The following is a 16,793-nucleotide window of genomic DNA, read 5'->3' as shown; positions in this document are numbered from 1 at the left end:
CCGCCTCGCCCGTCGGCTCGGCCGCTCCCTCCGCGCTCTCCGCGAACTGCACGTTGCCCAGCAGCAGCACGGCGCCCAGCACGCGCACCACGTCCAGGAACGGGATGCCGAGGATGCCGAGGCAGGTCTTCCACGCGTGGAACCGCGCCGCGTCCTCGGGATCGGGCCGCCGGTGATGCGGTGACGCCAAGTACCTGTCGGCCGGTACGGTAGCGACGTTTGTCCTGCGCGTGACAGCGTCGTGTCCGGAATCGGAGCTCACCTGAGGTCTTGCGGCGAATATCCGTCGAGGTGGAGCTGCGCGCGCTCCTCGGAGGTGAGTCCGGCCAGCAGCTGGTAGAAGATGTGGTAGTTGCGCTCGCCGGGCGGCGGGCGCACCACGCGCGTCTGGTCCAGGAAGTAACAGTGGATCTTTGTGCGGTACAGCGCGCCGTCCGTCACCTGCACCTCGATGAAGTGTCCCTGCAACCGTGATTAATGATCAGTTACCGACCGCCTCGCAACGTAAAGAAGGGTGCTTTAGTCGTGAAGCAATTCGTACGATGCGGCTGGAGTGCGTGTTGGCTGGTGTGGAGGCGGTGCCGAGCGAGCGCAGAACGGTGAAAGCGGCGGCGAGGTGTTTGAACGCGTCGGTCTCGGGCCCACCGCCCGCCACGTCGAACAACCGCCGTAGCAGTACCATCGACGCGTACGTCTTGCCCGAGCCCGACACGCCCGAGAGGATGATGGCCTGCGGGTAACCGGTGTCGGCCTGGTGCCGCACGGCGGTGTGCACAAGCCGCGCCAGTTCCGGCCGCTGGGCGCGTGCCGCTGTTAGCGTCAGCGAGTTGCCCGCGTCGGTGTACCCGTTAACCGCCAGTAGGATCGGTCCGATCCAAGTCTACCGACAAAATTAAAAATTTTACGTCGCCTGTGCTGAATTTCGCCATGAGCGTACATCGGAATACTTCAATGCGCAGATGTTGGCAGAATTGCAGCAGTTTGGTTAAAATACGAAGCGAAGTGTTACATTACTCTTTCGATTGTGTCTACAAACAGAGATGCCCTAGAATTACATTTAAGTAGGTATTGCAATCTATTACGGACCCATACTTACAAATGGCATATTTTATTTTTACATTCTATAATAGCTTACACCTTCCGAGCACAGGTAGTGGCGTCGACACACCCGCGCGGACCGCTACAAAAAACTTTAAACAATTTTTATTCCTGCCTCACGGGGCCCAGATAAGCAACGACGGGTAAAGCGCAATCTAGGATCGGCTTTGTTACCCCAACTTTTGTGTGTTCTTTTACTTTTGAGTAACCCGGGTTTTAGTTAGGGGCTTGTTTCTGTCAAATGAAAAGCGTAGGGTATGCATAGACTGACATAAAACTTGTGCTGGTAGAAGCGCGCCTGCAGCGCGCGCACCACGGCGTCCTCGGTGAGCGGACCGCGCAAGTGAATGAGGTCCTCCACGTCCGCGGCGGCGCCGGCCGTCGCGCCCGCCGCCGCGCCGCTCGCCGCGCTGCCGGCGCGCCATCGTGTCTCTGCGCAGCGCGACAAGCCATTGAGTTTCAGCCCACCGGACCCACTCTCCCACGGCCGAGGCGAGCCACGTACCGGGTGGCGGCGGAGGCGCTGCGGATGGCGGCGGCGCGGGGTGCGGCAACAGGGGCGGGGCGGGGTGTGGCGGTGCGGGTTGCTGCGGCGGCGGCTGCGGCGCTCGCGGCGGCACCGCCGGCTGCGGCGTGCCCGGCTTGCCCGCGGCCCCCGCGCTCGCTCCTACGTGTAGGTGGTTTCGGAGCGTCACCAGCTCCGAGCTGAGGCTCAGCAGCCGCCGCTGCAGATGCACCGCCTCGTTCGACGACGATGCGTCTACGACAAAATATTACCGCTGACTCGTGATCTCGACCCGTAGCGGCCTCGTAAAATATAAAATAAATAAGTAAATAAACGTCTGCATACTTGGAAATAAGCGGAATCCTGTATCGAGTTGACGTAAAGAATTGTCGGAACATTTGTTGGGCTGATGCGGCGGCAGATGCTGCAGCCGCATCAGCTCGTTAAAACAAATTTTAAAAATTTATCTGCACCTAAAATATCGGACAATGAAATGTTGTCACAACAAGCCGTGCAAGGGAAACTTAATGGCTTGCGCCGACGACTTACTTTCAGTTCGGACACGTGGTCGAATACTCCTGGCGAAGTCCAGAAGGGATATAATTAGATTTGTAAATGGTTGAATAAAAATGGCCTTACCTTAAACACTGACAAATCAAAACTAATGATCTTTTCCGTCGAAAAATTCGTTCAATCAGACGAACTGAAAATATTTATCATCTAGTATTAAACAATTTTAGTTACCTTGGAAGAACAACTCTGCCAGTGTAAGCCACTTGAACAAGTTACATCAATAAAATAGTTCAGAATACTTATAGATACTTAGATTAGTGACAGATGATCAGTCTAACTTGGTGGACATTGGCCGAGAGCGCAAAGCCCTGGCCCTTGCGGTAAGAGCTAAAATGTTCGGAGGTTTGCACGTGTTGTAGCAAAAAGGTGAAATTAACGCTTTTTAAAGCATACAGTGAAACCTTCTACACGTGTAGTCTTTGGGTGAAATATAGTCAGATGACCCTAAACACTTTGAGCGTTCAATATAATAACGCCTTCATGGCCGAACGGGTACCATGCCGGATTGCCACGCAGAGGTCCCAGGTTCGGTTCCCGGGCCGGGAGAAATATTTGTATGGCCTACATTTATTTATCTCGTGAGTTTGGGTGTAACTTGTGGTTGTCTATGTGTGTGTCCATGGCACCCGCGACTCAGGGTTTCCCTAGTGCGGGGCTATGTTGAGCGTGCGCGTTAATACACGTTTAGGACGTTGATGCACTGTAGCGCATCAGGCATGTTCACAAAGGCTCGCACTGATGACTGTCGCGCCGTTATTAGAAAAAGAGTAGCTTCCCTGTGGCGACGGGTGCGCGGGGGCTCCAACAGAATCCTGGCCATTGTGGGAAATAGTTTGGACTGTCCCATTAAAATTGCTCTTTTATAAAAAAAACTTCACTATGTAGGTATAAATTGATTTTAAAATCATAAATTAGTTTATGTTGCTTTATGCCAATCACTCATCACATACTACTGTGATATGTTTAGAGAGAGCACAGCGGCGCTATTCTACATTTAGGTCATTTCTTTTCCTCTCGTCATCCTTGTACAAAGCATGCAAAGTGTTGTCGGTGCGTCAACTTTGTATATTCAGCATCGAGATACAAAAGCACAAGGGATTTTGTTTTGATCCTAAATTGACAGAAACAATAAAAACTATATTTATTCAAAGAGTTTCATTCTTCTTGGGCCCATTTATATATTAAAAGTATATATAAATGGTATCTACAACTTAACTACAAAGCAGTGTAAAAAGAAGTATCTCATTGTGTACGGGTTGTGCGGGTCAACGTACAACTGATAACTGACAATGCAACTGACAATGTGCAACGTTGCACCCTACATTGGGCACGTGCAAAATGTTAATTATAATTTAATCAAAAATTATAATTTTCAGGACAATAAAGTTACTCCGTGGTATCGGTCGCGTATTATTTCTGCAGCATCTTTGACATCTCCCTGCATCATCTCGCTGATATCACCCGACATATTCTGACATATTACTGTACGAGACAAGCAGCTCGTACAAATTGGACACTAAGGACATTGAGAGTATATTATCCTAAATGTAATAAAATAAATACTATTGCAGTTCTACCTAGATATTTATTACGTTAGTTCTCACTCCATCTTAACCACTCGTGTGCACACACGCATACACAAAAAATACACAATTAATTTAATCTTCTAAAATGAAGAATGTAAGAACTCATTTAAATATTGATCACTTTCCTTTTATAAATGACTAGTGCAATTACATGTTGAAATACCGAACTTCCTAGTTCGACTGTAGTGGCTAGTTCATCTATTTGAGGAGTACATTCCACAGCCTTATTATATTTAAGTTCTTTAGTTTAGTATTGAAATTATACATTTTTAGCTGAGTAAATATTGTCATTATGACTGTCATATACTTACATGAAAATTTATTTGTGGAAACAGATTGTATAGAAGTGGGCCTTTTATGTAGGTCCAATGTGTCCATCCAAACATTACGCATACAAACATATTGAACGTATATTGTACATCTATCGTAATTATTTAATGGAACAATCTGGTCTGCTAGTAATTTTAATGTTTTTATATGTAACATTTGTATGAGACTGTATGTTTTTCTTAAATAAATAAAAAAAAATAAAAAAAATCTACTCACATTCACATCAGCAGACAAAACTTTTTATTTTTATTTTAGATAATATATATGACTGGGCTCTCATGGATCTAATTACCCATTGAATAATTTAAGGGCGGTGGTACTCTTTTGGGTCAATTTTAATGATATGTAATTGATAATGGGAATAAGTCTTCGAGTACAATTAAATTTATAATATAAACGACACAGGAACTTCTTACGGTAGTACTGCTTGTCAACGTATTAACGTTTTGAACGACTTGATTTGAACGTGAACAATTTTGGCTAGTTTTGTGTGTGTGTTTCAGTGTGTGTTGTAAGGGGGGGCTGGCAGTGTGCTCGCTCAACTGTAGCGTTTTTCATCCCCGAAAATCCCGATTCATAAATAAGGAAGGAAAAACTCGAAAACGGCCAAATTCTCAAGGGACAAGTTATTTTTTCTCTCTGTTTAATAAGCGTGCGATAAGAGAGATAGCACTGGTGGCATTCCGGTGCAGTGATGCTAACGAACACGGCACGGAGTGATCACCTGATTATATTATTATAGTAGCGGTGGTGAGAGGCGGGGGCGGGGCGCAGGCGGTGGCAACCGGTCGTCCCGGGCGCAACGGCCGTGTTCCGGCGCGCTACGACCAGACCCTCCGCCTTCCAAATAAAGTTCCATTTTGTGCGGCGAGTCATTGCCGCCGCGTCAAAAACCTTTTTATCGGAGATGCACGACCGAAGGACATGGAGCCTTACGAGACTTCGGCAAGCGAGTGAGAAGCCCGAGAAAGTTATCAAATTTCAACGGCACGGCGTCGCGTGCACCTGCTTCTGCGCCTGTGACCGTACTCAGCAGTATCTTGCGCCGCTGTAGCAGTTTAACGAGACTCGTGAATGCAGAATGGATCTCTTGACATACCTTACTTCCTCTTCACTGTTGGGTACGGGTCTGTTCCTTCTAAAGAGACGTATCGTCTCTACTGAAGAACACATCTGCCCTTCTAGAATCTAGCGACTGTCACTTTGAGATAAAATAACTGCTAAGATGCGGAGTGTGCGCAAGACCAGCGAAGCACGCCATAATACACTGTACATGTATGTCCAGGCGACGCGGCAACTGAGCGATCGATCGCGTGCGACACGCAAGCGCACGCCACGCGTGATGCAACGCTTGTGAGTATATACCTAACGACTCATGCATGGATTTCAGGATATGTACCGCCGCTACCAACAAAATGAAGATACATAACCAGTACCTCCATTCGTCTAGCTTTGCCGTGGCATTGGTACCTTATCAGTTGACTGTAATGGGTAACGTAAGTACTTAAAAAGCGCCAAATCGTGGTCTCTACCTACATCTAAATCGCAAGTCGCGCTGCAAAAAGTTGTGCAACGTTAAAGAAAGAGTGCCCAAAATATGTTTGAGCTTATATTTTTTGCACCCCGCTTCAAAATAACACATGCTTTGTTTCGAATTTTGAAAAAATCGCTGCACTTCACTTTTATAGTGCAGCTGCTGTAGGTATTACAGTGTGGTCGTGGCGCAGGTTGCCCTGCGCTGCAGGCTACATAGCGGATATTGCCAATGCTGGCCGCAGCCCTCTGCGTGTTGCACTGCAAACGCCACACAACATGTCGTGTAACGTAGCTATAGCTCGAGGACGTACATCGACCGCGAGTTTGGTGTCATCTAAAAATAGTATGTACGGGTAATTGTAGTTCTTATAGTGACCGCTCGGAACGTCGAAACGGACGTCCCGCGACGCGTACTATGTCGTCGACCCACCTTGCCACAGGGCACCCGCCGCTTCTTTTGCCCTTCCTCGGCCACCAATCAGTCGATGTCTTGCTCCACCTGTCATCACCTTGCCTTGCTAGGTGTCCCGCCCAGCCCGATTTGAGTTCCACGATTCGAGTTCCAGCATCCTGGACTTTCGTCCATCGTCGGATCTCAACGTTCGGAACTCGATCTACAATGGCTGATGCCGAGCATGGCGCGCACCATGGCCCATCATAGAGTGGTTCCAGCATCCTTTGGAGATCGTCGAAACTTTCTGTAAATAGCACGAGATCGTCCGCGAATCTTAGGTGAGACAAATGGACACCATTGATGTTAATGCCGCAGTTATCCTATTTAAGGGATTTTACGACATCCTCAAGTGGTGCTGTGAATAGTTTTAGGGAAATGGTATCTCCTTGTCTCACTCCTCGTTGGTTTGGAACGGGATTGGTTAAATCGTGAACTCGTACCTGCAGAGTGGTTGAACCATACAGTTCCCGGAGCACATCTACGTAGCGGGAATCGATGTGGCAGCGATGAAGTGCGTGGAACACGGCCCAATGTTCGACACTATCGAAGGCCTTGTCGTAATCGACGAACGGCCATGACAAGGGTCCGGTTGAATTCATGACACTTTTCCATCAGCATATTAATCGTGTGGATATGGTCGATGATTGAGAAGCCGCTCCAAAAGCCAACCTGCTCAATAGGTTGCGCTTCGTCAAGCATATGGGTAAGCCGGATGGTCAAAATCAAAACGTTCATAAATCTGAGAGAGCAAGGTAATCGGCTGATAATTACTATGTTTTGCAATGTGGGCGACATTGCAAAACATAGTAAATAAATAAATAAAAGTAAATTTTTATGAACCATCTCGAGTGAATCGACAAAGTTGAATTATGTGACTATTTTACTATAGTATGTATAATATGGTTTTACTGCTATTTTTCTTCCTAAACTTCGCTCGAAAGTGAAATTATGGGCATCGTCCCTTACTTATTTGTGACACAATTCGATTTGCGGAAAAATAATCTACAATCTTAACTTTATATTGTTTTGTTGGCTGAGGGGTGTGGGACGAGAAGACGCCTACTATGAGCGGACATGTAGTGAACCGCCGAGACGCGGTAGATGACGGACATTATTTTATAATCGCTCGGCTCGGTGGCGGCGCAACGAGGTGCAAAAACGCGCGTTAGCACGTGCTGGCGCGAACGCGTTCCCGCGGTGGAGGATTCACGCGCATAACCAACCGCGTTAATGGCTGTGCGCTGGATTATACCGCGGAGCGAAGTACGTCTAGTAAAAGCATATGTATAGAGCAACATTCCTGGCGCTCGCACTTTCGCTCCAACCAGAAGATGTTTCCTCATCAAGTGACATTATACTAAAATTCGTTAAGAACGAATGAAGGAATGTTTCTGTGTAGCATCCAAGGTGGTGAACTTATAATGCAACACAAATTTGCAATAGCTACAAGAAGAAAAATTAAAAAATGTATTGACTCGAGACAATTGCATTTTATCTTCACATTACGTGTCATTAAATGCGAGGAGCAATTTAAGATGAAGTTTAACGACGTTGTTAGTACGTTGTTGAGTCATACTATGCTTTACAATAAAATTGTATGACAGACATTAATTGTAAGTATATTTTTTCTTTACTTTTCTGTATCTGTATAGAGGTAGTGGAAGAGAAGGTAAAGAAAAGGCAGGGGCTAGAAAGGAAACAATATACAATATACAGCACAACGAAAACTATAGGTACTTAGATTACAAAAGGAACCAATTTGTGAGCGCTATGAGATTCATTATATCATATATATTTAGATAGGTATGGTGCGTATGTGATAATAATGCTGCATACTAATATTATCGAATAATAATCATTATAATAATTTATATTTTGGGCCGTGGGAGAGGCGAGGGTCTAAAATAGATAAATAATAATATAATAATTTACTTTATTTCGTACAAATCCATATTGTGCTATATATTCACAAACGGTAAACTACATTTCGAACAATCTAAGGACAGTTCTAACACACTTGACACGTACAGCTACCCATTGACATACTATTGGCCCATCGTCTCTCTCGGCCACCGTCTGAGGGAGGCCATGGCGCTGCCACGCACCCTACGCATCAGAGACGCTCGCCTCAGCGAACATTCCAAATGCGCTGCGGCAACCCTGATAGCATTCTAAGAGCATCATTACATTGGAAGTGCAGAGCAGCGCGTGTAAAAGGATTGGCAAAACGCTTTAAAAAGCGTGAGCTTTACGGTTCTAGTACCTACACCGCGCGCAAACCTGCGGGCCAACATATTGCACTTTAGAGCCAATGCCCTGCGCTCTCTGTCAATGTCATCGGAAAGATTCTCCGTCGATTAGTGGCCCTAGGTACTTGAAGTCAAAGTGAAATAAATCATTTTATTCCATACATTGACTTACAATATTCCATAGGTAAATTTTTGACACTTGAAAACGTACTTTTTAAGCTACTGATCGTTCACCGCGCTGGCCTACCTGAGATGAACGAGCAAGAAACCCTAAGGATTGCTCGTTACAAATAAACTTGAGTGCTATATAATACACTTTGTATCATAATTGTGTGGGATCTAGACTCATTATTTATTTATTTATTTTTCAGGGATAACAAACAATTGTACATGAAATGTTTACAATCAGAGTTAAATATTTCTAACATAGGTACACGTACAATCAACAGCATTATCCACAAGTTACTATGTTGTCTACTATGTTGTCTACTAAGTTACTATGTTGTTACTATGTTGTCAAGTGACTTATGTTGCCTTTCCGTACATCTTTAGCTAACACATGGGTATTCTTCAATTTTGTAATATTACTTTTCAATGAAAATTCTTTTGATGTAAGTTTTCAACTTAGAAAATGATTATCTTCTTATAAATAAAAATATTGAAATGCAAGACTCTACGTATTGGCGCCGCGCGCCGCATAGTTTGATACGACCTGACCGAGGGCGGTGTGGGCAGCGACTACACGCTATAAATCGGTTTCGGTGATTATTATAACTACTTGTTGTCCCAAGCCAGTTTGTAAACTCATAGTAGGCACGTGCGTATTGCGTACAATGGATCCAGATTCTGTTAATAACACATGTCGGCGTGTGAAATGGTGCCAAATTTTCAGAATGACTTGACTCTCAAACGTGATTTCAATGCGATTATCGGTTCATAGGTTCGCATGTTATATGGTTATAGAGACATGTGGCGATGACAGAGTCGACGCCAGGCGCAGCGCAGCAAAAAGCGGCGCGTGCGCAGGCCGCGGTAATTGACTCGACGCGCGCAGAATTGCATTGCGATTGCGACCGCATCTCTTGGAGGCGCCGCGCGCGGCGGCGGCGGTCCTTTGCCTAGTGCCTATTTTTTGTTATAGGTAAAATATGTGGTAAAATGCTTTGATTTACTCAAATCCATGTTCTGTTCAGTTTTATCAATTACTTTTGGATATTTAGCTCAGGTAAAAATATCAAGAAATAGCACATGACGCGATGCTTTTTATCTATAGGGTAGGAACAATTATAAGTCGTTTGGACTCAATTTATATATAAAATACATAAAATGTTACGCAAATTTAGTGGTAGAGTCAAACCATCAAGGTATGTTCTTTTCCCGCCCGCGCCCCACCCACGTCCCGCGCGTGTCTATTAGGCGCCGTTAGTCGCCCGCGCCCGCACAGCCTCCACGGGCTTTGCATAACCTCTCCACCTCCCATGGCGTCCCATCCTCGACTCACCGCAGTCCCCACCGCGCACCGTGGCTTAATTACCCCAGGAAACTCCCGATTGAGAAACATCTCAGCATATACTACATACTAAAATACATTTGGCCGCATCCTTAAGTGACGTTTCGCGAAAATGTAGAATGCCAATTAAATCTAAATGTAATTATTAAAAGTAACTATAAAGTTATAGTTACTTTTACTTAACCTACTGTTTACTTCTTCGCACCGTATTTGGGTAAACAAGGGGACACAAAGCTTTTGTTATGCGCGACGATGGTACAGGTGCTCTAGCAAAGGTAGCGTGAGTTCGCACCGGGAAGTGCAACTCGGTAACAAGTCTAGATACATGTTTGTCAACACAGGATCGAGGCGAGAAGTGGATCCACAACAATGCAATGGCCGCGCAGAAATAAATGTAAACTAAAAACTGGTTCGCTTTTAACGAACAAACTTAAAATGAGTCACCACGGCGGCGATCAGCGCTACGACCGCAACCGCCACCGCCGTGGCTCCTGCGGGCCGGATCTTCCTAGAGTTCACTCCACATTCACAGACCAAAAATGCGGAGCTTTCGTCGGTCGGATACGAAAAAAGTAATAATCATCACAATCCCGTCCCCGCGCGACGACTGCGAGCGGCGAGCGCGGGGCGGGGTGGGGCGCGGACGGTGCTTGCTCACCTTGCAACTTCTTCTCCGTCTCCCAAAACTTCTGCAGCTCGGTGAAGTATTTGTCGAGGATGAACACCTTGGAGAGGCCGAGCGTGGCCATGGCGGGCGGCACGCAAGCATCACACTCTGCGGCGGCGCCGCTCACTCGCGGCGACCGATCGCGCGCTACGCCGACCGAGTACTGCCGCCGTGCCGCCGCCCGCGCCGCTTCGCCCCGCGCAGCCCCCGACCCTCCGCATCTGCCTACTTACAGGCCGTGGAACCTTCAACTGTGTTCCTTGTTAGTCTTTTAGGCGGGCGACCCTTTTACAGTCGCGGCAGCATCTATCGTTTGGGTGCCTCTACATTTTAGCTTTAAAGAATGCGGCGTGGTGCGAGACCAGTGAGCGGAATGCGTCATCGCCGCTGAAGTGACACTCGGGTGCAAACTAGCCGACTCTGCACACCCAAGCGACTAGTCGAGGAATATAACTTGCACGCCACTTCCTCCAACGAGTTATAAGGGAATGGTATCAGTTTTCGTTGCAGAGTAGGCCAAAAGTTTAGGTGATGCAGGTGAGCGGCGGCTGCGGGCGAGGGCGAGGGGCGCGGGTGCGAAACTGGTTTATTTGTTTGTAAGCTCACGCCGAAAGCTGCGCGCGCGCCGTTCGCTCCACGAGCCGACCTCGTTGCTGCTCCACGATCCTTATAAGATTCTAACATTAACCAACCGACTCAAATGATTTCTAGCCATTGATGAGGTCCGTTCCTATTATTTGGTGAGGTGCACACGAGGCTGTATTGTATCAGCGATATCTATTGACGGGTTTCATTGGTATTGACAGCTTTGTACGTTAACGTCAATAGCCAGCGGAGCCTGCAAGTCTGTGAGCGCGACTGGTGCGGCCTGCGGGCGCAGGTTCTGGCGACGACACAGCGGCGGGCGAGCCAGGGGCGAACGCCAGTGCGCAACACCGTTATTTAATATAACAAGTCTCTCTCGTGTCGCGACTCATCTCGAGCGTTAGCCGCCAACTTTTATACCTGTACACGACACGTGTCATTGCACTTAGATATTGAAATATTAATTATATTGTAAACAAACTCATCTACACCTTACTCAAAAAAGAGAAAAATATTACGAATTGATATTTTTACCAAGTTACGACGACGTAGGCAGTGCGTTGATGTCTAATGTATGATACCTTTGTTCGTAGCGTCAGCAGCCACGCCCGTACGTGTAGCTAAACCCGTCTCGATGATACCGCTCGTTCGGACATACAAGTTAGTTATCTAAATAGTAAGCAGGTATTTTATTTATTTAGGTAGACATTGCTTAGTGGTTTCTTGCGACCGTTTCAGGACTGCATTCAGTCATGGATTGCATCGCGAACTTAACATCTTTGGTTTAAATAAATTTGAATGTAAAAAGAAGTTGGCAAATTGGTTGCAAAAGTAAAATTATGAGGATACTGAAGTTATACTTCATCCAATAATGTGACTCAAGGTTTTGCTGATCTGTAGGATTACCATATCTTTACACGTGCATATACACGCGCACGCAGGCACATACAAGCACACATACGCACACATACGCGCGCACACACACACCCAAGCGCACACACACTCATTTTAAATTTAAGTTTTACTTTCTGTTTAAAAGTACAATTTATAATTAAATTCATCTATCTAAACTTCAATAGTGTATAACTCTTTTTATATTTAATTAAATTTTATATTTTTCATATTTTGTTTCTCTCTTGCAATGTTTAATATTTTTCTTAGTAATGCCATAATATGGTATGTATTATTCCCACGGGTGAGGGACTGGTGACTTGCAGTACTTACAGTTGTTAATCCTTTAACAGGCACCAGGTCCTACAAAAGCTGTTAATGTTTCTTAAATTACTGAGAACCTTCTGAACGTGCTTTTGTGGAGATTTCTCCACAAAAGCACTATTATTATTACATATTATTATTATTATTAGGTATATACCGTAAATGTCCATAGTACTAGCGCCCACTACGTTTCATTCAGTAATCAACAAAGTTTAGAAACAGCTATAGGTTCGTTGGGGATTTTATTCGAGATAATGCTGAGGTATATCTTATTAGATTTATGAAAAGAAAGAACGAGTTCCTTGATGCTGTACTTTGTGAAGGGATTTCGTTCCGGGTGTACTCGAGTGCAAAGATCTAATCGTGGAATCGAGTGCGCCATCTACCGGCAGTGGTGGTCAGCGCCGCACCGCGCGTACAAGCCTTCACTGCCGTATGCGCAATGTGCTCAGCAGGGAGGAGGCTCTGCAACGCCAGACGCGGCCACCGTGTGCCGCTAGATGCCGCTTCATTACTGTCCTTCCTTCCTCGCCATGTGTAAACGCAATGTGTAACACATTTTTATTGGCTTAAAAAACGAATGAAATGAAAATTAACCCGGTCTCATATTAAGGGGTTCAATATATTTGCAGGTATTAATTATGCGACGTCAAGTAGCGCTTTCGTAATACACGTACTTAAAAAAAAGACGGCCGCAACGGTTACTATGAGTCGTATGTAAGGATTATAATTATGTAATATGTCGGGAGGCTTATGGGTATAAGCCTCCCGAGCAGTGGATGAAATCAAGCTGTGGGTGATGATGATGATGATGAATAGGTCAAAAGTTAAGAATTGTCTGTATGGACAACAGCATATCAGACTTCACATTTTTGTTCGAAAATCGCCTCCAGTGCAACGGAACAAGATACGTTAATATGTAGCTTGATATGCTGTTGACTATACCATATAAGTAATTTATGAAGCTTTCAAATATCAGTGTCAAAAAGTCACCATCAACAGGCACCATCTGCTTACAGGAAGTTATAGGCCTGTGTTCAAGCTTTTTTTTATTAAAAATAAAAGCGCATTTGACCTCCATGTCACCTGATGGAAAATAATGATGAGGTCGACGATGTAGCATCCCCACCTAAATAATGCCTAATGACTCTCGCCGGGAGGGGGAAGGCGGAACCAAATTATGCAATTCCATCGCACACTCTCCGTGATATATCCTTTTTTTTTTTTTTTTTTGACGGGGTGGAAATCTTTAAGGATACCCCTGAGCCCAGGGAGACTCGGGGGTTATGTGGGGACTCTCCCTCCAGACTGGAGGGCCTACCCCACTAAAACCCCCCCGGGTTTCCCTCTCGCCGGTTGAGTCGGCGCCGTGGGATCAGTGAACATTCACCACGACGCCGCCCGGCCGCCCTAGCTTACGCCAGGGCTCCCGCGCCAACGGAGGGGCGGGTCGGAGGACAACCGAGACGAGTGAGGCCGTGCAATGCAGGCTCCGGAGTCCCGGTCCAGAGCCCGCTGGCCTCACTAGGGGATCAGGCGAGCAGGGAACTGCCTTCGCCTTCTTCCCGTACGTCTGCGCCGGAGCGGGTGCGCGTCCGGCGCGTCCTCGCGCACCCGTTCCGCGGCCTCCTTTTGCGACATAACCTCTGCGCAAAAGGAGACCTCCGCCAGGACCTCGGCTTCGAGGTCCCACGGCGGAGTACCGGCGAGGACGCATGCGGCAGCGCAGGCCACCATCATGTACGCCCTGCACATTCGCAGGGCGACCACCCTCTGGGGCCTCCTCAGCAGGGACTTCGTCGCCGCTGATAAGGCCCCACTCCAAATGGGAGCCCCGTATAAGGCCATACTCCGGGTCACCCCGGCGTATAGCCTTCTGCATGGGGCTCCCAGCCTCCCGAGGTTGGGCAGGAGCCTGTCCAACGCCGATGCGGCGCCCACTATTCGGGGAGCAAGTTGCCGGAAATGCTCCCCGATCCGTGATATATCCTGTAGAATATCGATCGGCTCTGCAGTTTCGCCTCAACTGATTCCAAGTCACTTATAAGACTTTTGGCACGCTTGTCGATTGAATCCAAGGCTAGTTGATATTTAGCAGAGCCATCCCTTAAGTGACAGCAGTACTCTATACACGACCAGAGTTGTTCTTGGTACAGCTGAAGCAACTGTCCCGGTGTGAAGTATCGCCTCACCTTGGAAAGGATGTCAAGCTTCCTGGCTGCATTTTTGGCCATGGATTCAATGTATCTGCCGAAGTTCAGCTTGGACGACAGGTCCATTCCAAGTAGCTGGAGACGGTCGGCTATCGGTATGGCTATATCACGACAAATCGGAGTCAGGTGAAAGTGACTCCGTTTTGTAGAGAATAGATATGCCTTCGTTTTGGTAGCATTAAATTTGACAAGATTGGCGTCGCCCCAATCGGACTGTCTTAAGTGTCAAATTCAAGCTTGCCGGTCGTCGCAAACAATGACTGATAAGTGTGGAAAAATTTAATGTGTAATAAAATAAAATGCAAATGATTTATAGAGACGTGAGTTTCAATAATTTGCATGTCACTTTTGAAAGTAAGTAAATGTATAATGTAGGTTTATACTTTTCTAAAAAAAGTACTGCAAGAAGAGTCACTTTCTCATACAAGATTCGCAGTGTGAAGATGATTAGAGATGATGCCGTTGTATCTTAGAAACGGCTTTCTATCAAGTGACAATGATGGACGTGTTGCGTTGCCACGAGACCGTCGTCATCTCCGCCCAAAATAATAAAAAATCTGGCACATTAGGAAAGGACTACTACAATCTATTTTTTGTAATTGATGTTTAAAACCAACGAACTTGTGTGAGAATGTTATGAGCAATTTTTGGTAAGAAATCTTTAAAGATGTACAAATAATTAATATTTTTATATCGTAGAACATCACTCCGCATAGTTTTGCATTACCTTGGTGAAAATCGTGTTTTTGCTGTCTGGCGCGGCAAATCAAATCTTGACATATGGCAATGTTGCTATTCATGTAGGCACATTTCAACGCCATGCACTCTAGGTACTATGTAATCATTGGTACCGAATGGATTGCCAATACAAAATGTGGGATGCTATCTTTACTGACCCGAATGATTAGTGGCGACGACGCCTTCGTGAATAGTTTTCATCTACGATAGATCGCTGAGCTGCGGCATGGCTTCTGCACTAGTTGCAACCGACGACGCGCTGCGAGTTCGCGCACATTCACAATATTATTGATGATTCACAATATGATTGTTCAGTATGGTAGGTACACTACAAGTAACAACGACACACGAGCAGACACGCACTCTTTTGGCTTTGATTGGGATTTGGTGGCGAAATTAATGAGAAAAAAATACATATTACCATAATATTCGCTATTCTAGCTAGAAGGACCGGTATTCAATTAAAATTATAAGTTTGATTGTTAACTCATGTGAAACTAGACTTCTAAGCAAATATTCATGAGAGCGTTTTTGATTTATTTTTACTTATCCAATCCAGTACAACAGTGAAAAATGGTCTAATTGACCGCAGGGACGCGTTCATGACTAATGTACGAGGCGACAACGTTTCAACGACGTTTGTCTCCACTCGCTGCGCATTTGGTGGCTTCTGATTACAAAGATGTAACTTGTGTCTACAATACCTATTATGTTGCTTTCATTTAATAAGTGTTTTAAAGACGACTACGCGCAACTCACTCAATGACTCCCGTATGTAGGTACCTAATGTATGTAAACCATCTAGTCGCTCAGTAATCTTTTTCGTTTTTCGTTTCTTCTTAATTTGAGTTACTTTTTCTGGGTACAGCAATGGTTTGTTCATGTTAACAACACTAGTGCGTGTAAGCGCCTCGCGGCGCGCGAGCGGCGGGTTCGCGGGAATCGCAGGCACGAGCCGGTGGGGCCGCGGGTACTGACGGACTACGCGGCTGATTGGAGTGTTTCGTTTCAAACGATATTGGTAAGTATTACAGTTTATAGTAGTACAGTTATTACTCGTGGTTTATTGTCCCTTATCACGCGAAACACTCAAACCCACTATACATATACTGTTTTGATTTTCGCTTCTTCTCCGATCACGCACATCTGCGCGTGCAACCTAAAGTTGATGTTACACAAAATTCTTACGCGATGCGACAATTTGCGCCCGCGAAATCACATCTGCGATTTGAGTGCAGAACAATGGACATTGTCGTTCGCTGCATACACTCGTCAGAGCCGCGCACGCGCAGTTTCAGGCCTCGGGGCAATACACTCCGAAATGTTTCAATTTGATTACTCATTGTGGTGACATTCCAAAACCATAATAGGCCAAAAGTAAATGTATCTAATATGGTTTATTTACGGACATAATAATATGGTCCCTATTAAAAATAAAATAAGCGGACGTTTTATAAAAAATGTTTTTTGAGAAGCCTTTAGAAATTAGTAAAGTGTAACCTATTGCAAAATGCAAATGAGGGCTGCACTGACT

The 16,793-nt window shown here is 45.8% G+C and overlaps 1 protein-coding gene across 1 annotated transcript in view; it reads right to left on the bottom strand.

The window, feature by feature from the left end:
* LOC113234007 overlaps nucleotides 1–16,793 on the bottom strand; it is a 26,992-nt gene that overhangs the window by 4,470 nt on the left and 5,729 nt on the right. Inside the window, 8 exon segments of the mRNA XM_026469235.1 lie at nucleotides 5–194; nucleotides 263–462; nucleotides 542–880; nucleotides 1,370–1,508; nucleotides 1,604–1,754; nucleotides 1,757–1,858; nucleotides 10,500–10,733; nucleotides 10,937–11,185. Of these exon segments, the coding sequence (XP_026325020.1) occupies nucleotides 5–194; nucleotides 263–462; nucleotides 542–880; nucleotides 1,370–1,508; nucleotides 1,604–1,754; nucleotides 1,757–1,858; nucleotides 10,500–10,733; nucleotides 10,937–11,185 (1,604 nt within the window).

This window comes from Hyposmocoma kahamanoa, unplaced genomic scaffold (assembly GCF_003589595.1).
Source record: "Hyposmocoma kahamanoa isolate Upper Pololo Valley unplaced genomic scaffold, ASM358959v1 81, whole genome shotgun sequence".
Taxonomy (NCBI): domain Eukaryota; kingdom Metazoa; phylum Arthropoda; class Insecta; order Lepidoptera; family Cosmopterigidae; genus Hyposmocoma; species Hyposmocoma kahamanoa.
The sequence above is the reverse complement of the archived record's forward strand: the minus strand, read 5'-3'. Positions and strand labels throughout refer to the sequence as shown.